Source organism: Sinocyclocheilus anshuiensis, unplaced genomic scaffold (genome assembly GCF_001515605.1).
Source record: "Sinocyclocheilus anshuiensis isolate Anshui unplaced genomic scaffold, SAMN03320099.WGS_v1.1 scaffold138, whole genome shotgun sequence".
NCBI lineage: Eukaryota > Metazoa > Chordata > Actinopteri > Cypriniformes > Cyprinidae > Sinocyclocheilus > Sinocyclocheilus anshuiensis.
This window is the reverse complement of record NW_015546017.1, coordinates 122,002-144,655: the sequence shown is the minus strand read 5'-3', so window position 1 is coordinate 144,655 and position 22,654 is coordinate 122,002. Positions and strand designations below refer to the sequence as shown.

The 22,654-nt window shown below is 36.9% G+C and overlaps 2 protein-coding genes across 2 annotated transcripts in view; one reads left to right on the top strand and one right to left on the bottom strand.

Moving 5' to 3' along the window:
* The window catches only part of LOC107698521 (potassium voltage-gated channel subfamily H member 3-like), a 100,569-nt gene extending 89,667 nt beyond the window's left edge, over positions 1-10,902 (bottom strand). Inside the window, exon 1 of the mRNA XM_016499542.1 lies at positions 10,488-10,902. Within this exon, the coding sequence (XP_016355028.1) occupies positions 10,488-10,563 (76 nt within the window). The 5' untranslated portion in view covers positions 10,564-10,902. The remainder of the gene's footprint in view (positions 1-10,487) is intronic.
* Positions 10,903-13,685: 2,783 nt separating this feature from the next.
* LOC107698523 (isocitrate dehydrogenase [NADP] cytoplasmic-like) lies at positions 13,686-21,570 on the top strand. The gene is made up of 9 exons (XM_016499544.1): positions 13,686-13,858; positions 14,758-14,887; positions 17,360-17,651; positions 17,853-17,958; positions 18,401-18,578; positions 18,895-19,046; positions 20,172-20,312; positions 20,411-20,573; positions 20,825-21,570. Exons 2-9 carry the CDS (start codon positions 14,766-14,768, stop codon positions 20,916-20,918), a joined length of 1,248 nt encoding a protein of 415 aa, XP_016355030.1. The 5' UTR covers positions 13,686-13,858; positions 14,758-14,765; the 3' UTR covers positions 20,919-21,570.
* Positions 21,571-22,654: the final 1,084 nt, after the last annotated feature.

Genomic DNA, 22,654 nt, shown 5'->3' with positions numbered 1-22,654 from the left:
TGGAAATGTTTTGGAAAGATGGGGAAAAAACTAAACCCTTAACTTGTTCCATGTGCCAGGTATTGGTTATGTATTCCAGCACGCATAAAAGTACATGCACACACATACACACATGTAGATTATAGACAAAGACAGATGTTTCGTATCACAGATGATGCAGGGTGGATTTTTCTGTCTAAGGGAGCATATTCACATGACAATTTTTCCTTTAAACTTCAAAATTATGCCAATTGGAATTAAATCACATCCTTTCACCCTTTTCTTTTATGATTTATACCTAATGTCATAAGAAAATAATGGCACAAATGTTCCTTCCAAACAGAAACAATGAGTAAAAACTGATGCCTGGAAGCAAGGAGGAATTACTCTCAAGGAGTAATTCGCTGCTAAAGCTAATTAGTATTTCAATTTGAGGGCCTGACATGATGGCTCATGTCATTCAGAATAACACTTCCCCATGGGTCTTCAGAGGGGCGTGTTGAGTCAGGGATTCAAAGCAAGGGAGCGTGGGAAGTGAAGGCAGGAGATTCCTGACATTTGGAGTCACCATGGGTCTAATTCAAATCAACAGCAGGTTATGTTACGTAACACATGTCTCTTGAACACGGCAACCAGTGTAACTATTAATGACACGCTAAAGCGATGAAAATTACCCTCTGAAACACACAACAGACTAACACCTCTGCATCCCCTGAGAGTTGTGTTGTGTGTTGTTACACACATTCAGACAACACTTCACAGAATCTTAAATTCATCATTTCACTAACTAATATGACAGATCAGCTTCCTTTAGACTGCCACAGTTCACAATAAATGTAAACTATAAATGCACCAATGCTGTAATATGTACATTGATCTCAAAAATACTTGTGTGATTGTCATATGAATGTCATTGTATTGGTTTCATAAAAAAAGTTAATATTAACACATTTCAGTATTGCCAGTTACTAGTATATTTTTGCTGAATGAATGACTCAATGATCATAATAATAATAATAATAATAATAATAATCATTTATAAGGACTTGCATTTATATCACCACCTATTGGTGTATGGATGTAACCTGCAGAAAGAATCCCCACAACAGCTTTTGTGTTGTAGTTGTTTGGATACATCTGTTTTCAAAAACGGTGTAAAGTCTCATTGCTTTTGGAGTGTACATAAACACTTTCTGAAGCTTCTTAACAAATTCTACCATCGCTAAAGTGCTTTACTATCCTGCAACAAGCTCCTCGTGTGAGAGATCACCTGTAAATATTGCCAGTGAACTGCTGTGCTGTTCTAGCTCTTGTGGATGACAGTGACTTTGATCCTGGATGACAAACCTGCGGTTGTCACTGCCACTTTTCCTGTCAGCTCAAACACCCCTTTCCGGATCGTTCACAAATACTTCTGTGAAGTAAATCTGTGAAGTAGCAGCTTGAATCACAAGGAGACGCAAGCTAAAAACAGGATTTAACAGGTGCAGGAGTAATAATGTAAATCCAACTGCTATCATGTGGATAATTTGTAGAATATGAATATTGATATAGGAAGACTGTGTGAATATTTATGTGTAAATCACAAAGTGAAGCAGAACTGTTGTAGACTTCATAAGTTTGATGAAATGTTTAATCATTTTCAATAACTGACAAATTAGGGATGTTGTCTAAAGGGGACTAAAGCTTGATGCCACACCAAATCAAACTAATTTGTTACATGGATTATCTATTTATTTTAAAGTTTGTATTTTCTGTGTTGCATAATTGCAAAAATAATGACATTTTAAAAATTCAAAACTTATTCGACCTGTCTGCCTTTGGTCAAAAACAGGTAGTCCCACCCCCAACTTCACACCATTTGTCAAGCTTATGTTGCTATGTTAGGACAGCATGGTGAGGTTCAATTTTCACTTTTGGAGCTGTATAAAATAATGTATTTTGTTAAAGAGGTCATGAACTGCCTTTTTTATTATTTTGTACTGTTCTCTGAGGTCCACTTATAATGTTATCAAGATTTTTACATCAAAAAACATCATAATTTAAAATAGGCTATTTTCTGTCCTGTTTTGACCCCCCTCATCAGAACGCGCTGTTTGAATCAAGACTCAGAAGTAAATGCCCACTGCTGTGATTGGCTAACAGTTGTGTATTTTTGACAGCCTACATCCTTCATAGATGGACGTTGCTGTGCTTAAATACTCAGTACATATCAAACGATCAGTAATAACAGACAAAGCAATAGTGACCACGTAATAAAACTTACTCACACTTGTGTGGTGAGACATTACTGTCAGATCCAATTAAATCGGCACAGCATCGTCGATTGATTTAGTTTCAATCTTTCTGAAAATCCTGCGTCGAATTGGGCCTTGTTTGTAAACGAATCCGCGGTAAAATGAAGAGAACAAAAGACCAAGTTCTTTCTGGATCTTCATTAAAAATAAAGCCCTTTCCTAAAGTTGGGATCAGAAGGAAGGCAATGCAAAGACTGTGCTTTTCCACAACTTGGCACTGAACAGCTTCTTATTGTCTCCGGAGCATCTTTATCGTTTGATTTCTGCATAGACCTGCATTTGCCTCTCTCAATATTTACACTACATGCCTGTATCGGTGGGCGGGGCTAAACAGCCAGTGATGTAGAAGCAGGTGTTGATCTTCTTCTGCTGAGGCAGTTTATGTGTGATTATCCACACTATTACGTCATAAAGTGGTACATTCCACAAGCTGTCGTTTTGGCAGATTGGCTTCAATATAAGTTGTTTTTAGACTAACTTACAGGATGTTTTTTATAGTGCAATTACCTTTTATATGTCAAAAGATCAAGGGAATTTTGATTTCTCAGTTCATGACCCCTTTAGAAAAGGAAAGTTGAAGAAAAACTGATGAAATTTCAGCCAAGATACCAAATCCATCTGCTGGTATGAAGTTAAACCAAGGAAAGACCAATAGTCATGACCTTGAATATTTTCTCTCTCTCTCTCCCTCAGCATTCACAGCCCTAGGCATGAACGTGCTTCAGAAGTTTTCATAATTATGGATTCATTGTGATTCAACGAAGCATTACCTAGAACAGCCAGGTTATCCAGTAGCGCCTGGAGACCCGCAAATGCTTCTAAAGTTCTCCTCTACAAGCATTTGATTTGTTTTTTCCAGTACTCCTATTGATGACTGACACTTATTGGATACTTATTGGTTATTGGATACAACATATGGACATGATTAAGAGCCTTTGACATGCCTCTACATCTTTTGTAATATCTAGATATGTTGGTGAAACACCTCCTAGAGTTTGTGCAAAATTTGCATGCTAAAATGAACCACTGAAGTGTCAAAACAAACAAGTAAGTTAATCGAATAATATCTACATAGCTTATTAAGGCAGCAAAGTATGAAGTAGTGACACACTGTAACCTAAAATTTACTGGAAACACAAATCAGAAATATAGTAAACAAAAGAGGATGTTGAAATCTTGATATAATATACAGTAATCTCGAGCCCTGGCCCTTTTTATTGAATGCAATATAAAATATTGTTTGTTACAAAAAAGCATAACTTCCTGCAAGGCTGAAGTCAGTTTGCCAGAGGCATTAGAGACACTGTAGTATCATAGTAATTAGTCTCATACAACAGTTCACGGTTCCGTTCTGAAGGCAGTCGGCTGGGTATTTTTGATAGTCTTAATGCCATACAAGTTTCATAGACTTTGCTCTGAATTAATTACATTGTACGGCATCAGATTGCCACAGTAAATGGAAACCTTTATTGATTAATTAAGGAAGTTTTGTCACTGCTTTGCTAATAGACCTGTGAAAAGGAGTTAATTAATTCAAACCAATTAGAGTCACTGCAAACTCTAACTGTCAACGGAAAGCAGTCTGCAGCACGATGTGTTCACGTGAGAGTGTTTATGTATGTCATGATGTTGTTGTTGTTTTTTTTCAGAGAATTACAGCGCACACCAGGCTCAGTGTCTCTCAGTTTGACGTTTGCTTTCTCCCCTCAACTCTATCCCTGACTCTTCATATATAATGACAGCATGTATTTAGTAAGATTTAGCCCTGTATCCAGTGAATGAATACAAAACACACTGACATATGAATAGATATAGACAAATCCTGGAGAGTCTTACATATATATTCATGTAAAATTCAACTGATGTTGGTTCACATGTGCTTTGAATGTGATTTAGCAAGTCAGAGACATTACTCTGGATTTTAAATTAGTGTTTTAATTTTGTGTTATTGGCTATTCTTGCAGCATTCTGCCTGCAGAGTCTGTCCTGAGTGCTTGTGCAGTCGAGTGAATTTTCGGTTGTGTTTACACATAGACCTCACATTCATAATACACAAAGAGTTCTGACAGGGATGTCAATTTTGAAACTTCACATGTTGCCACAGAAGGCTCTATGTGACTCGTCTCTCAGGTCATTCACAGCCTGTCTCTCTGATTCTCTCCGAATTGTTGTCTCACCGGTGGCCAATGTTTTCTTGTCTTCTTTTTATAATGAGGGGCAGATTGTGCCTAACCATGGTGTCATTACACCACCCTGGGGAGAAACTCTTAGCCACACACACACACGCGCACACATGCATCCACACACAAAACTCATAGAAAACAAATCTTCCACTTAGACGTCATGCGAATTCATGAGACAGCCATAGCCTGCATGTGCTGAATTGCCTCAAACACTAAATGGACATTTCATGATTTTGTTGATTACCATTACCCTCTCTGCTTCTACGAATGCAGCCACTGCAACCCTTACAAAAATTCACCATGGTAACAATAGTTTCTGGCAAAACTTCATAGTTTCTGTGCTGACCAGCTCATGTCCGGTTGCTAGTTGGATTCTACCAATGTTAGATATTCTCAAACACACAACATTTACTGTAAAATCTCATCTCATTGTGAACTAAAAATCAAGGTTGAGCTCTGATTGTTAAGGTGTTCTGGAACCTAGAATTGTCTGGGTGGTTGCTAGAGTGTTCAGAGTAGTTGCTAGGGTGTTCTGGATCCTAGGGTTTTCTGGATGGATGCTAAACTGTTCAGAGCAGTTGCTAGTGCATTGCTTGAGGGTGCTTTGGATGGTTGCAAAGGTGTTCAGAGTTGTTGTTATGTCACTGAATGGCAGTTGCTAGGGTATTCTGTATGGTAGCCTTATAGCTACTAATGAGCAGCCAAAAGAATACCTGTTAAAGAGAGAGAGAGAGAGAGAGAGAGAGAGAGAGAGAGAGAGAGTAACTGAAGGAGCAGACCCAACTGCTTCAAACAGGTGCAAGAAAACTGGCCAAAATGGCTGACTGGAACAAATAGTGAAGGGGGGTCTCCAGGACACTTGATGCCCTTAAGGGAGAGAAATGTGTGTAAGTGTGTTTGTGCAACTTACACAGACACACAGGAGCCAAGAAAGGGTCCATCTGGTGAACAAACTCTAACCTGATTACAGAGAGCAGATGAACAAAATTAATATAGACGATTCACTAATACAAGGACTCACAGGCTCATTTAGGGTATTTCTGGCACCATATCAATATGGGAGCTGAGGATTGACCAGAATACAAAATTTCTGATCTCTTATATATTTGCTCAGCTATGTCCAACTAATTATTGAACACATGCTGTTTAAAAGTTTGGGGTCAGTATGTTTTTTTTTTTAATATGTTTTTATTTTAAATATAATACTTTTATTCAGCAAGGACACATTATAAAACACAAATATTTTTATTTTAAAGAAATGCTGTTCTAAATGCTGAATCCCGAAAAAAGGCAGCAAAATGGTTTCAACATTGATAATAAGAAGAAATGTTTTTTGAGCATCAAATATTAGAATTATTTCTGAAGGATCATGTGACACTGAAAACTGGAGTAATGACTGCTGAAAATTCAGGTTTTCCATAATGAACTCTATTTCCTCTGCCTCTTAAGCTGCCTTGAATGTATGTTTCCCCAGAATAAGGTATAGATGACAGGATGTTGATTATATGGTGATCAAGCTCCATATGAGAGAGAGAGGAGTAAATCCCCAATTCTCTTCTAGCCCTAGTTCCCTTCTGCGATTAAATAAAGTCCTGACGCTAATACATAGCTTTTGAGATATAGTGGTCCAACTAAAAACAATATCACGTACATTTTCCAGGTGATTCCTTGAAATATTGTACCTAGTAAAGGAAAAAAATGCTACATGAAAACATGCATTTATTTATATTGGAATACCAAAAACAGAAACAGTGACTGTTTAACACTGGACAAGAGTGCGCAAAATTTTTTTGAATTGTGAGTTGAATTGTGATGACCTTTTAGCGCTATGGCCAGCCTTTTGTAAAATACAGTAAAAATACTCCATTTGGTTTAGATAAGTGATATGCACTTACAGTATTTAGTACAATATCCGCATTGATGCATTCAGGATGTAGGCATATTGTTTTAATAAAAATAATAAATAAGAACATCTGTCTTTTGACATGCCTGATAATAAATATATATTTATATTGAGATGTACATTTATTTATCCAGATGTACTTGTATATATTTAGATTAGTATCTATATATTCAGATTTCCATTTATATATTCAGATTTACTTCTATATATTGAGATTTACTTCTATATATTGAGATTTCCATTTATATATTCAGATTTACATTTATAAATTCAGATTTACATTTATATATTCAGATTTACATATATATATTTAGATTTACATTTATACATTCAGATTTACATTTATGTATTCAGATGTACTTCTATACATTCAGATTGACATTTATATATTCAGATGTACTTCTATATATTCAGATTGACATTTATATATTCAGATTTACATTTATAAATTCAGATTTACATTTGTATATTCAGATTTACATTTATATATTCAGATTTACTTCTATATATTCAGATTTTGCATAATTATTTCCTGTTTGGCGCCTCATAAATACATTATTTATATATAGTATTTATAATAAAAATATTAAAGTAATATTTCACAACATTACTGTTTTTATTTTTGATCAAATAAAGGCATCCTTGGTAGGAGACTTCTTTCGCAAACATTACCAAAAAAATCATACCAAACACAAACCTTGAATGGTATTGTGTATTACATATTCGGTACTCAACAAAAGGCCACAAATCAAGAAAACATTAGCTTCCGTTAAGAAGAGAAAGTGATTGTTTTTGTGTGTGTGTGTGTGTGTGTGTGTGTGTGTGCAACTGTGCGACTAGACTCAGTCTATGGCTCACCCCGATGTTTTGTTCAGTTTCTTTCTCATCTGCTTTGGAGATTAAACAAACGCTCAGATAGGCCAAGATGAATTCTTGACACTGGCGGCTGTTAATTATGATGACTGCACTCGGTTTGCTAGGGGTGTGTAATTAGCTGTGTTCGGTGAATGGAAAGGCCTGTATTTATTCTGTCTGAAATGTGCTAAATGCTCTGAATGAATGTTTGATTGAATATGGATGACAAAGACCGAATCACGTCCTTTTGTCTTTGCCTTTTTTTTTCAAAATATTTTTTTTTAAATTCTCTCTGAATCTGAAGCTCTTCACTGCAAAGACTTTGGCTAGCTGGATTTAGTTAGCTCATATCGAGATCAGGAGTTAAATGTGCAGCGAGATGTAATGTCTAGGGATCAACACATCTCCAACAGATGGAAGACGGTCTGTCTGATATCTTCATGCTCAAGAGGACTAATATATGTAGACATCAACAACAACAAAAATCTATCTTGCATGGTTGTTTGGTTGGTCAATATAATCTAGAAAGACAGCAGAATTATATACGCATACTATAGTGGTGGAGTGATATCCGTTAGAGTTTGGGTTTCTTTTCAATCCGATACGAAGTACTATCAAAGCCAATATCTACACCAATAAGTTTTATGATTTTCAAGGATAAAACAAATAATTATAGCCAACAAACATTAAATAGCCACAAAATAGGCCTAAACTGGAAATTATCGGACTGTTTAGTTTCCATTTATTAGCAACATAGTTTTCATTAAAATATATACAGTATATATATATATATATATATATATATATATATTTACAACTATCAGACTATAATACATGTCATATTCAGCTTTGTTGTCATGCAGTGGAGTAAAATAACAAATGATGCTTCTTTTTTTCCTTTCATTACCTCTGGCAAGCAGTGCTCTCTGTGTGTTTGAGTGCTGTGGCTGAACGCTGTCTGACTGCTTGCGCGTTTTAGCATTTTTGCTCATGTTCAGATGAGGACAAATAATTTCTATATTACACAACTATTTTTTTAACCAAGTTCATATTTTTCACAGCTTATATAATATATTTTACTATTATGTTATGTTATGTTTAAATATCATTAGAATAAATCGTTAGAAAGTAAGGATCAAAAAGTAGGATCCATAATTTTGTGAGAACTTATACTTTAAATACTGTTTCCAGAAGTGTCATATTTCTGAAGATTGATCCGGTCATCCCTAATGCATATTGTCAAAATATCTGCCACAATAAAGGCTGAATTCGTCACTTCCTGTTAGTATGTGTGAATGTGAGGAGCCTCACATCATTAATGAAGTCCTGTGTTTATCAGTGTCTGCAGCAACTATCTTCTCTCTCTATGGGCCTGTCTTTGAACTCCTCTCAAATGGGAGCACGCCAGCAGCACAAAACTCTCCTCTCGCTCTTTCTCTCCTTTTCTCTGGCATCAAACAGCAGAATTAAACCTTTGATAGTGCACGTCACTTTGAGTTTAAATGCAGCTGATCCCAACCATGTGTGAGGCGATAAATTGACAAACAATAATATAAGTTCTTGTCTTTACAAGCTCTGACCACAACAACGTAAAGGATCTCCAGAAGGCATTTTACTGCAGGCTTTTATTCCAATTCTATTCTCTATTAACAATCATAGGGGTCTTTCTCTAAAAGCCCCCTCTGTGTTTATCTATTTATCGCTGATGATCAGTTAAAGGTAAAAGCCAGTGGGATTGTGATCTAGAGGTTAGCACACAACTGCTAACAAATTGTTAATTGATAGTGATGAGCATTTGAGTGATTTGAACACATAGCCTTTCAATTTAGAGTTCAACAGAAGTAAATCAGGCCAATTCTTGGAGGATTTAAAAGCAGAAATGTGAAGTTTATAATTTTCTAAGAGCTGTTAAATTAATTGTTCTGCTAACTTGTGTATTATTTCAGCAGTAAAGCTGTTTGAATCATTTTAGTCATTCTCGGGGTTACAGGGTTTATGGCATTCTGTTGTCACGGCAACAAAGGTGTAAAATTGAAACAGAAAAGGTCAGTAAGCATTTTTTTCACACCAAAATTATATTAACATGCATATTGTTTAGTTTTTGTGGCAATCAACATCATGCCACAAAGGCTGTCAATTCATCTTAACTTGCACTTAACCCAGAACATCCCTTTAACCATAAAACTACACCACCTTGACCACTGGACAGACACTGCATAGATGTGAAGCTGCATGTTAATGAACCTCTATCCACCTACACACCCACTGCTCAGCCGGACAGCATGCAAGTTACTCATCCCTTCTGTTAAAAAAAAACACTTTACAAATCACAGACTCACTCTCTGTGGCTTTAGATGAAAGATCGGCCTAAAGAATGGGAAGAGAGCGCAAAAGTGTTTTCTCACACTCATCTGCAGCACTGGAGTAGTGACAGATGCACCTGTTTTCCTCTTTGAAGGATTTCTGACCTCTTTCACCCTCAATGGGCCATCCAGATGTCAAGAAAAATGTATTCTCAAAAAACACTGTTAAATCTTATTACGTTGCTTCTGCTCTTCAGATTATGTAATTATTTGAGATGCTGAGAAGAAAATTAGACAAAATGTACTAGGGATGCCAGGGAACAGATCACAACATCCAAATAATCAGAACATCTCAAATAAGCAGATATGCAGCAACCTGAACTCAGCAAGACGGGGAAATTAAGCTATACATCCCTTTCTTTATAAGTACAATCAAGAACTGAGGCAGAGACAGAGTTCACAGTGTTACACAACACTTAGTAGCTCACAAAATGGACATTAACTTTAATTCAACACCAAAATGTAATGTAATTAAAATGAACAAATATTTAAAATAAAATAAAAAAAATCTATATATTTCAGGTTTTTTTCACTATTTTAAACTTATTTTTACAGTTTGCTTAAATAGTCGGAATGTGACAAGTACAAATATTTCATGCAGTCTTTCAATTAATATGAGGCTATAAAACTGCATCCATGCATAATTATAAAATGTTGTCCAAAATAGTTTTAGCTGTAGGCTAGTATGTATTACTGCTGTCACTGGCTACCCTGAACGATGTTACGAGACAACGATCAACCTGCTACACGAAAGGATTCCATATGTCCACGCGCGTGCATTAAGAGCTTACAACTGTTCCATTTTACGCACTGATGTAAATAGCTTCAGGTGACTGTTAAATTTGCCTCAAACACTTTGTATTTGCATTTGACACTTTGGTGAAGGAACGGTAAGCTGCTCACTTACGGGTGCCATCGAAACGGGTGGCGATGGTGTCGAGGAAGGTGTTCTGCGGGGCCAGCAGACCTCTCATCACAGGCATCCTGGTGCGGGTCGACTGTGTCCTCCTCCCGCCTCTGCGCCCAGCAAGGGCAGAGGACTCCTTCTCAGCCCCGAACCCGGGTAAGAATCGGGATGTTCCGGGCGCGCATCCTAGACCCTGCAGGAGCGCCCCGATCCGTGATACGCGCGGCTCCACTTTGGCAGCTCAACAGTGACCATATCCTTTAACGAAAAGCCCACATATCTGCCTTACATCGTGTCATAAAGAGGGCGAAAATCCGCGTACGTGTCTTTGTAAGTCAGGTGCTTGGAGATGAGATGAACCTGTGCGTAACGGCAGCGCTGAAGACCGGAGCTCTGACTGGTGAGGCGACTGCGCACTGATGCTGTGTGGACTACTGGCACCACGATCCTTCCTTCCTCTCTACATCTATATAACTGGCTTTCTCTAGTTGCTATAACCAGCAGATGTCACGTCACGTGGTGAGCATGAGTCTGGTAAGGAGGCTAGAACCCTTGTACTAGTTTTCTTTTTATTAAAGATTCTTTATTCAGATGAAATGATCCAAAAACAAACCAAATTTTGATTTTGTAAGAAATTTGAATTTTCACAAGAAAGTATTTAGTGACTGTGAAAGGTTCTTACTTTTTCCTAATTTTACACATAAAATTAGAATTTTTTTATTTAAGGGTCAATTACTTGACATCATTTACTTAATCTGAATCTTAGTTATTTAAAAAAATACATTAAAATTACTTGAATAGTCTACACCTTGTTGATAGTGAATACATTTGTCAAGGTGGTGTAACTGTAATTTTTTTTAAAGAAATGTTGGCATAGTTGAAAGAACCTCAGAAAAAAATATTTTCTTTAAAAAGAAACTAACAGAACTCACAAAATATATATTTTATACTTTGAAACCCATGTTTTATAATATAATAAAGTGCATATAGTATGATAACATTGTCTGTTAATTCACAGTCCAAGGCAAGTATTTTAGTACATTTTAGACAATTATTAAAATAACAAATTTTGTATAAAATGTAAATGTTTTTCAAAAATGGACACAAAATACATTTCTAAGTAATTGACACTTGTTCTACGTAGATTTTTTATCATGTCCGACATCCTTATTTTTAATTGATTCATAAATCAAACAGTATAACTATGTGCAAGAGTGTTTTACTGCTATCCCTGACTATTTCTATAGATTTAATTTTGTACACGATCAATGTGTTTGTGGTCAATAATAATAGAACAGAATAACAAGGGGGGGGGGGAATATTTATTTATATTTTTCTCCTGTGTGGTAGAAGAAATTAAATACAGTGTCTCCATTGAACAACTTATAACAAGACAAACAGCTGAATATGTAATTTGACACAGGTAATAAATAAAATTTCACAACTCACCACTGAGGTAATACTGTAGTTCAAAGTAAAAAAAATAATAATAATAAAATAAAAAAGAAAAGAAAAGAAAAAGAAAAGAATAAAATAAGTAATACACATGGCAAGTTACTGTATATCTAACCTTTTTACATTTTTCACCTAAAACTTAGATGTCACCTTGGCCTGCAGATTCCAGATGTCCAAAATATTCCAAAGGACGACATACTTACAGACTTTAAAAGATATTAGTAGGCCATAGCTGTTATGCAAAACACTTATGTCCATCCTGTTTCATTTTGCAATTTGACTCATCAGGATTCCCTTGCTATGGCCTGCATTGCTATAAAAATGTACTAAATAAATAAAAGGCAGAAAATTGCGACATCTGCCGGTAAGTATGAATTCTGCATTCACACAGGAGATGCCGAACGACTGCTCAGTGCTCACTTTTGCCGAGTTCACACTGCACGATTTTCAAACTCGTCGGATCGCCGTTGTTTTCACACTGCGTGACTATCTGGGGTAGCATTAAGTTGCTGCTGTGTTCACACTGCACGATGGATTGGCGACAGGGGGTTTCACACTGCATGACTTCACAATAGGAAGAATCGCCGACAGCTCTGTCTGGTCCGCAAACTACGTTTCACAACAAAACACACGCGAGAAGTGATAAGGAAATAACGCGAGAACCCGCGTGCGTCAGACCGGAGTTCTCCAGCGAGACTGTAAATATATCTATTAAAATACTGATATTCTGGTCTATAACTCCTCCCCGAACTTCCCTCTGCCCTGTATCTTGGTCTCATTGGCTGTAGGTCATCGCCGATGTAGTTTTCAGGCAGAAATCAGTGCACACAGCGTGATTGTGAATCGCCGCCAACTCCAGATATTTAGCATGCCGAATATTTTGCGGAATATAATTGTTCATATATCTATTAAAATACTAATATTCTGGTCTATAACTCCTCCCCGAACTTCCCTCTGCCCTGTATCTTGGTCTCATTGGCTGTAGGTCAGCGCCGATGTAGCTTTCAGGCAGAAATCAGTGCACACAGCGTGATTGTGAATCGCCGCCAACTCCAGATATTTAGCATGCCAAATATTTTGCGGACGTCGGCGACGTGTCGGCGATTCCCTCATATCGCGTCTTTGATAATTCACACTGCGTGATTGTCACTCGCGTGAACGACCACCGATTTGCCTCCGATGTCGGGCATTTGTCGGCGATTTCACAAAACCTCTCGGCGAGTGAAAAATCGGGCTAATATCGTGCAGTGTGAATGCGCAGCTACAAGGCGCACACAATGCGCAAACTTAATCGTTTAATCACCACCACAGCGTCTTGTCTCCATTGGCAACACGCATGATTTGTGTCGATTGCAAGTGACGTCGCAGGTATCGGAGAGTGCAAGCGGCGATTGCAAGTGACTTCGTAATTTAGTTTCTTTTTTCTTGTCTTCACCACCTGGCTACTGTTGTAAAATGTTGAGAGATTCAAACAAAAAGTAATAAAAAATAGAACAAAATAAAAAATAAAGCCTGCAAGTGACGTCGCTAGCGGAAGTGCAAGTGTCTGAGAGTGCAAGTGCGAGGCTTCAGCCAGACCCTTCTCCCTTTTTGAGCTGCATAGCGTCCCCTAGAGGAAGACAAGTGTCCGTCCCACTGCAAACAGCTATTATCCAAAAACCTAAATGCCTCCCAATAGGGTGAATAATGAAGGAGGGACTAATCGTTTGAGTATAGTTCCGTATTGTCTTGGATTGGTGGAGGATTATCTGATTGAAGAAGTACATGTATTAGCAGAGCTGGAGAGAGCCATGCCATCCACTCAGCTGATGATAGGAACGCCTTCCAAGACTAGTCCAAAAACGTTCAAGCCTCCATACGACACATCGACCATCTGATATCTCTCTATTTTCTCCTGTACAACCTCAAAAGAAAAGGTAGGCGTCGTATGTTGAGTCGCGATCGTTCAAAATCGCTGGTAAATCACATTACAGTAGCTGTTGTTTCATCTGACGTTTCCTGCAACGTAGACTACCGAGCATTACTGAAGAAAGCACTGTTAAAGTGATGCATTCATTACAAAAAAACGAAAACATAGGCTTTGAAACCTCGGTGGTCATATATAAATGAAATATGTAATGAATTGTTTATGTTGCATTAATAATTTTACGACTGATTGTAGAAGTAGCCCCTACATTCGTCTAAACCTTCATTACCAATCTTTTATTAAAATATTAATTTATGTGTGCAAAACAGGATTGCTCGCGTTGTATTTGACCTTTGTCCTAATTGTTTTGTTAAGTAACCAGTGCCAATCTGTGGAACTGCAACAAGACGTTGAAACATTTGTTAACAGAACACAATTTATACTAAGATACACTCAATCTCTCAATGGTGGATAAAAGGCCTGTGTCATATTACACAATGGCTGCCTGTGTGTCAGGTGCTGTTACATTAGTTGCATGAGAATAGCTGATGATGTCTCTCACAAAAGCTGGTACATCAGTACAGAGATAGTAACACCATAATGATTGTACTTGCATAGTAGTTCAGGGTACCTAAAAGAACAGCATGTCCTTTTACTGTATCCAAAAATTACCATGCATATCTGAAAAACTAAGGTATTACTATTGCTAATTATGGAAAACCATACAAACTACAGACTTCTAAATCTAGATTAGTCTGCAGGCTCAAAAATGCTGTCCGTTAAAACAGGTTTAAGGCAGAGATGCTGACTCGCTGAATGTGTAACTTTCTCAATGGAATCTATTAATTCTTCAGGGAGTAAGTACTAACGCTACTATACATCTTAACATAACCGTCATTGGATTTGCAGGGTCCAGAATGTCTCAGAAGATCAAAGCGGGTTCTGTGGTCGAGATGCAAGGAGATGAGATGACCAGAGTAATATGGGAGCTCATAAAAGATAAACTAATTTTTCCTTATCTGGAGCTCGACCTGCACAGGTGAGATTAAATGTGGGTAAGAGTAAGTGTGTGTGTGTGTGTCCCATTCATGGCAGGTGAGCATTTCTCTAATTAAATCTGATTTCCCTTGTGAATACTCAGATTTCAGCCCGTATGTTAGTCACTTTGCTGCCAATTAGTTGTTTCTTACAAACATTTGACATGGTAACCATAACACTAAAGGTAATGCCATATTATCATAGTTTCCTATGTGAAATTATAAATTAATTTGTAACCTTCTTTTAAAATCTTTTTATTTCTCTATATTATAAAATAATTCATATTTAAATAAATTTAAATATAATAAATTAATTATATTTTTAAATAAAAAATATATTTCATACATTTAAATAAGTAAATTAATATTTATTTATTATTTACATTTTTGATACTGAAATGTATTAGTTTTCAGTTATTTTGATATTTATAACTAATATGAACTTACCACAGATATATTTTAGTGACTAATATTACTAACGATAATCATGCCACTGATCAGTTACCTGCCAAGTTTTACAAATATTTCCTGTTTGTAAGTACAATGTGGTAATTCTCAAGGCCAAAGGGAAATGTTATCATCCCATAAGTTAGCACTTTTATTACCTAACATCACTTTCTGTGCTTGAAATTGTTATAAATTGTCAGCATCTGTACTTTTAACTTTATAGGTTATAGTTTGATCTGAGTGGCTCTTTAACTATAAAGACCGTTTTTTTTGTTTAAATAAATGAATTATTCAGCATTGTGCATGAACTTGACCTAGAGGTTTGAAGAATAGTTGCAAGGTAAAATGTTGGTCGGTTATCGGTCTGATAAGACTATTATCAGTATGTTAGCAAACAAGGTGTCGTCACTTAAGGGGGATCTCTTGATGCCTGTCCATTCAGCCACTACCACTGAGCTTTGGACTGGTCTTTGAGCTTGTATCGTAAGATTGTTTGCGTATGTTTACCTGTCATTTGTGCTTTTAGTTGTATTGTTGAATGCTGTCTATGCATCACAGGTTTTCTTTGATGGATTGAACAAGTCAATGGCAACCCCTAAAAATGTATGTTAAGCTGTTTTGAAGTCCTCTAGCGCCACCAACAGTTTTTCAGAATCATTACCAGGGAGTGGAAGGAAAGTGGGTGAAAGGTCACCGCATACTCAACACAATAGTGAGGACACGGAACAAGGAAGGTATGGGAACGTCCCCCCCATCAGTAGTGCTGTATTGTAGCTCTGGGATGCTCTCTCTGAAGTGTGTATGTTAAGTGTCACACTTTTCCTCACTGGTTGTTTGTAGAGTCTCTGAGAGGAGGCTTTCATCAGTTCAGTCACGCATATGCAGAACAGATGAGGCCTTTCATTTGCTTTTAGCAGCTCAGAGCACGAGTGATTTTAAATCAGTGTGGAAAACTATTTTGATGGTGCATGGCTGTTCGAAGATTTGAAGGCTTGTTTTTGGTAGTTGGAAATCATCTACTGAATGTTATTTATTATCTCATAACCATACCCACACAGAGTCTGTGCATAAGAATTAGCAGAAATTGCATTTATAGGGATATGTTTAATTTTATGTATTTTTTCTGCCACCCACAATGTGTTTAATTATGTTCTTGATTGTAATATCATTTTGAAACCGCTCTAGTACTCTCAGCACCATCTCACCTGAAACACCCCTACTCCTACATTCAGTGTAGAGAAGGTGAAAACACATGTACACTGCTATTCAAAAGTGTAAGGTCTGCAAACAATTAATACTTTTGTTCAGCAAGGATGCATTAAATTGATCAAAAGTGACATTAAAAACTTCTACATAGTTACAAAAGGTTTCTGTTTCAAATAATTGCTCGTTTCTGAACTCTCTATTTATCAAAACAATTCTGAAAAAAGTAACATTGTTTCTACAAGAATATTAAGCAGCACAATTGTTTTCAATATCGATAATAATAAGAAATGTTTCTTGAGCACCAAATCAGCATATTAGAATGATTTCTGAAGGTTCATGTGACACTGAAGACTGGAGTAATAGCTGCTGAAAACTCACAGGAATAAATTACATTTATATATATATATATATATGATCTATTTCAGTTCACTAGAACAGCGTGACTTTTGTACTACATTACCATGGCACTAGTTTCCCATTGACCTCATTTAAAGCGTGCCATGGGGCGCCATCTGCCTGAGTCCAACATCACCAATTTGAGCTAACTTGTACACTTTTTTAAAAAACTTTATTTTTGGAAATTGTTACAGTAAATTATAATGTACAGTAGGCTATAAAATGCATATTACCTCTTTCCATTTGATTCAACATCAATAACATTTTCTACAATAATAGACCTTTATAATTATCAAATTTTTTGTCCACTAAAAAGTAATTTGCAAAAATCAAAGAAATGCATAATGATCATTAATATGACAATAACGTGGAATAATAGATGAGCAAAACTCATAAGGTTTCTGTTTCTGCTCTCTGTGTGGTAGCTATGACCTGGGAATGGAGAACCGTGATGCCACAGATGACAAGGTGACTATTGAGGCAGCAGAGGCTGTGAGGCACTACAATGTCGGCATCAAGTGCGCCACCATCACTCCTGACGAGAAGCGCGTGGAGGAGTTCAAGCTCAAGAAGATGTGGCACTCTCCTAACGGAACAATCCGGAACATCCTGGGTGGCACTGTGTTCCGAGAGGCTATTATCTGCAAAAACATTCCCCGCTTGGTTCCAGGCTGGATCAAGCCTATAATTATTGGCAGGCATGCACATGGAGACCAGGTAGGGAGCTCTTACACATGCATGTGTTAGAATATCTGTAATTAAGCCTAATTGTGAATCTGTTCTGGATTTTTTTGGTGGATCTTTTTGGTGTTTTATCAAAGTTCACATCATACCTAAGCAATCATCATTTAATATTGGTGAAATCACGTTACAGGTAAAAGGTCTCCTGTGATAATCTGTCCTTTTCAATTTTAACAGTACAAGGCTACAGATTTCGTTGTTCCCGGTCCTGGAACGGTGGAAATGACATACACGCCTAAAAATGGAGGAGAGCCGCTCAAGTTTGTTGTCCATGACTTTGAAGGTAACCTACATTGATTCGAAATTTCCATTAGAAGTAGTAAGTCATCCGGGTACTTTTCGCATACTATTTTATGAATACTGTGAATTCGGACATACTATTCTTTTCACGCATCGTTTTTCATCTACTTCATAGTAGGGAAGTCTGAGATTTTGAATGCAGCCCTTCTGTATGTCAGAAATGTCTCTTTATAGTGATGTCATGACAGTGAACTGTCACCTGTTTGAGCATTGAGCATGTTTGTCTTGTCAGTGAGGCCACATGGCCAGATTAACACTGTCCTGGATCTGCAAATAGTGATCAGATGAAATAGATGTTGTGCAAAGATTTGATATTTGATTTGAAATTATTGGAACATTGCCTAGTTGTTTCTAAATATAATTGGCACAAGCATATCTGCTTTTAGACCAGGGTCTTCTGACACTGTGTGATTATGTATTTTTAGGTACTGGTGGAGTTGCTCTGGGGATGTACAACACAGACAAGTCAATCCGAGACTTTGCTCACAGCTCTTTCCAGATGGGGTTGAACAAAGGCTGGCCGGTGTACCTCAGCACCAAGAACACCATCTTGAAGAAATATGATGGCCGTTTCAAAGATATTTTCCATGAAATCTATGACAAGTGAGTCCTCAGTGAAATGGTTGCTTGTGAACTGTCATTGAATAAATTCCCCCCAGTAGTCGATCTACTTACAGTGTTTTTTCACCTAAAGAAAATGAGTCCAAAACCGCCTGTCATAAATTTAAAGGCTTACATGTAAATCAGTAGAATTTTTCCTTACAAAAAGGTTTTCTTCTGTCCAGGCATCTAAGCATAAATGTCTACTCATAATCCCATATGCCCACACTGAATAAGATGACAGAGCGGCAAACAATGAGAAGTGAATTCAGGGGGAAAAAAAATGATAAAGAGCATTCTGACACTGTGTGTGTTGCAGAGAGTACAAGGCTCAGTACGAGGCCAAAGGCATCTGGTATGAGCATCGGCTGATTGATGACATGGTGGCTCAGACCATGAAGTCTGAAGGTGGATTTATCTGGGCCTGCAAGAACTATGATGGAGACGTGCAATCAGACTCTGTAGCTCAGGGTGAGTAAAACATGCAGTAAAATAATGATACAAAATTATTGTTTTTGATAATTATCATTTGCACTCCACAAATGCCAAAAAAATCTCTGAAAAAAGTTACCAGATACTAAAATGAATTTTTCAGCATTGAACATTAAAAAAAAATGTATGTGGTGGATAATCTCAGTGTATAGTACCGTTCAAATGTTTGAGGACAGTAAGATTTATTTATTCATTCAGTCATTCATTTATTAATTCATGCTTTTGTTCAGTATATTAAAATAGAAAACATTTGTTTTAAATTGTAATATGTGACCCTGGACCACAAAACCTGTCTTAAAGGAACACTCCATTATTTTTGAAAATAGGCTCATTTTCCAACTCCCCTAGAGTTAAACAGTTGAGTTTTACCGTTTTTGAACCCATTCAGCCGATCTCCGGGTCTGGCGGTAGCACTTTTAGCTGTAGCTTAGCATAGATCATTGAATCTGATTAGACCGTTAGCATCTCGCTCAAAAAGGACCAAAGAGTTTCTATATTTTTCCTATTTAAAACTTGACTCTTCTGTAGAAGATCGCAGCGCCTGAAAATAGGCTTATTGGAAGTTGCCTAGCTGGGGACTATTTTCAGGCGCTGCGTAATATCATTAGTAATATGCATTGCTAAGAACTTAATTTGGACAACTTTAAAGGCGATTTTCTCAATATTTTAATTTTTTTGCACACTCAGATTCCAGATTTTCAAATAGTTGTATCTCTGCCAAATATTGTCCTGTCCTAACAAACATCAATAGAAAGCTTATTTATTCAACTTTCAGATCATGTATAAATCTCAATTTCGAAAAATTGACCCTTATGTCCAGGCCTGGGTCACATATTTAGCCATATGTTTTAATCAAATAAATGCAGCCTCAGTGAGCATTAGATACTTAATTTTATTTTAAACATTAAATCATCTTGCTAACTCCAATCTTTTGTTTAAAAAATTGTTTAAAATTTTTCAAATTTGTGCATGTTTTTGTGGTGGCTTGAATCTGCTTTAAAACCTATCATGCATTTGCGTAATGACATTACTCGGTAAAAGAATTATGGAAGGTATCATGAAAAGTAATTTATAGTGAGTAAGCTCACTGTTCTCTGTCTCTAGGTTATGGGTCATTGGGTATGATGACCAGTGTGCTTGTGTGTCCTGATGGGCGTACAGTAGAAGCCGAGGCAGCTCATGGCACAGTTACACGGCACTATCGCATGCACCAGCAGGGCAAAGAGACGTCCACCAACCCTATTGGTGAGGAAAACATACTTGCTTTGCTTCCACTCCTAATCAATCAAATCCACAGATGATGCACACAAAACTGTTTTTCATGATCATTTTTGTCCCATCAGCCTCTATCTTTGCGTGGACACGAGGGCTGCTGCACCGGGCAGAGCTGGATAAGAACGCAGAGCTGCGGGTGTTTGCTGAGGCACTGGAGGCCGTTTGTGTCGAGACCATTGAAGCTGGTTTCATGACCAAGGACCTGGCCATCTGCATCAAGGGCATGTCTAAGTATGTCCATTATCTACTCTGGGACACTTGCTCTGAAATATTTGGTATTTATTGTGGATCATATTTGGTTTGAGTGGTGTTGGACTGCATGAATTCAGCGTTAAATGCTTGATATGGCATAAAAAACGTTGAAAACTTGATATTAATGCAGATTTTAAAGGATAGCAACAAGACTTTATTAGCCTGTGTAAAGTTATTTTAGATTTTATATATATATATATATTTTTTTTTTTCTGTTTGTTTCTTTGCAGTATCACACGCTCTGATTACCTCAACACTTTTGAGTTCTTGGACAAACTGGCCAAGAATCTGAAGATTAAGTTGTCAAGCCAACCCAAACTGTAAAGCTGCTGGGTGTTGACGGGGCGTTCACACACGCACACACTGACGCTCAGCCCTCAACTCACGTCAAGCCGCAGACTCTGTTAGTCTCATTTCCTGTCTAACTGGGACCAAAGACAGAGAAATATTTGACTTCACCACTACAACCAGTAGGGGGACCAGTGCACTTTCAACTGGAAGATAAGAAAGTGTCTCTTTAAATGGAAGGAGCTTCTGTAACCTTCATTATGCTTTTAAAATCTAATTAGAAGCATTAATTTAGTAAATTTTATCACTGTTTATACATTTTAACATTGCAACATTTTTTTTTTTTTTTTAAATATACCCGGTAGTACAATTTGTTTGTAGTACAAAGTAGTATATTTGTATTTTTGTGCTACTGCTATCTCTCAGGTGCTTGAACACCTGTTGCCTTATTGTCTGCGTGTGTAGTTGTCTTGTCTTCGGGCATCCACTCTTGAAGCCGTCCCAGAAACAGTGAGATTAGGCCTTAACAGTATAAATACCTGCTTTTAACTGAAATACTGTTAGTTCACACCGGTAGACATTCCTGTTCATTGTTCACTCTGTACCACTGTTTGTCACTGCATATATGGTTCTGTTTATGTCAGTCTGTGTGCTTATGTGATCAGGTCTTGTGTTATTATGACGTCAATAATAAATGAGTCTTTTTAAGAAGAATATCTCATGTGTTTTGTCACTGTCTGATCATCTTTTTTTTTTTTTTTTTAAGAAATTAATACTTGTATTTGGCAAGGATGCATTAAATTGATCAAAAGTGACAGTAGACATTTATAATGTTCCAAAGATCTCTATTTTAAATCAGTGCTATTCTTTTGAACCTTCTATTTTTGAAAGAATCTTGAATAAACAATATTATCATTTCCACAAAAATATAAAACAGGACAGCTGTTTGCAACATAATCCCCATATCAGCGTCACAATTTCCACAAAAGTATTAAGCAGCAGGATTGTTTCCAACATTGATGATGATAATCAACAATCACCAAATAAGCATTAGAGTGATTTTTAAAGGATCATGAAAATTCAGCTTTACCATCACAGGAATTAAATAAATGTTAAAATATATGAAAGTAGAACACAATTATTTAAATTTGTAATATTTCCCATCTGTTTTAATGTATGTTTGATTTTACCAGTACCAAACTTTTGAACGGTAGTGTACATTGAATAATGGACTACATTTAGAACTTACTTGCTGAATCGAATTCATATTGTTGTGTCCGTCTCTAGCTGCCTGATGAAATCATAAGGAGATTCGTACCCTACACTAGATGGCAGCACAATGACGTTAAGGCGGACAGCTTTTTAAACGGAGCCTGAACGTTTTTATAGCGAATAACAGACGGTTTTCTAATTCATTCGCTTTTAATAGTATTATTTTTAGTATTATTAAACATTAAATGTGCCATGTATTTATTTGGGAGAGTTCTGAAATCAGTGATTGAAGGGAAAATAAATTAATTAAAACATGAAAAACAGTAAAATAGCCTATGTATCATCACTTCAGGCACATGAATAGGATGTGACTTCCACCAAGCGACCGGAAAATTAGTAGAGTATGTCTGAGCACCAAATAGTCTGAACACAGATTGCTACCTAGTACCTACACACTCCATGCCAAGTGATCTTGACTTTATTAGATGACTGTGACAATGGTTTACCCGAGAGAGAGAGAGAGAGAGAGAGAGAGAGAGAGAGAGAGAGAGAGAGCGAGA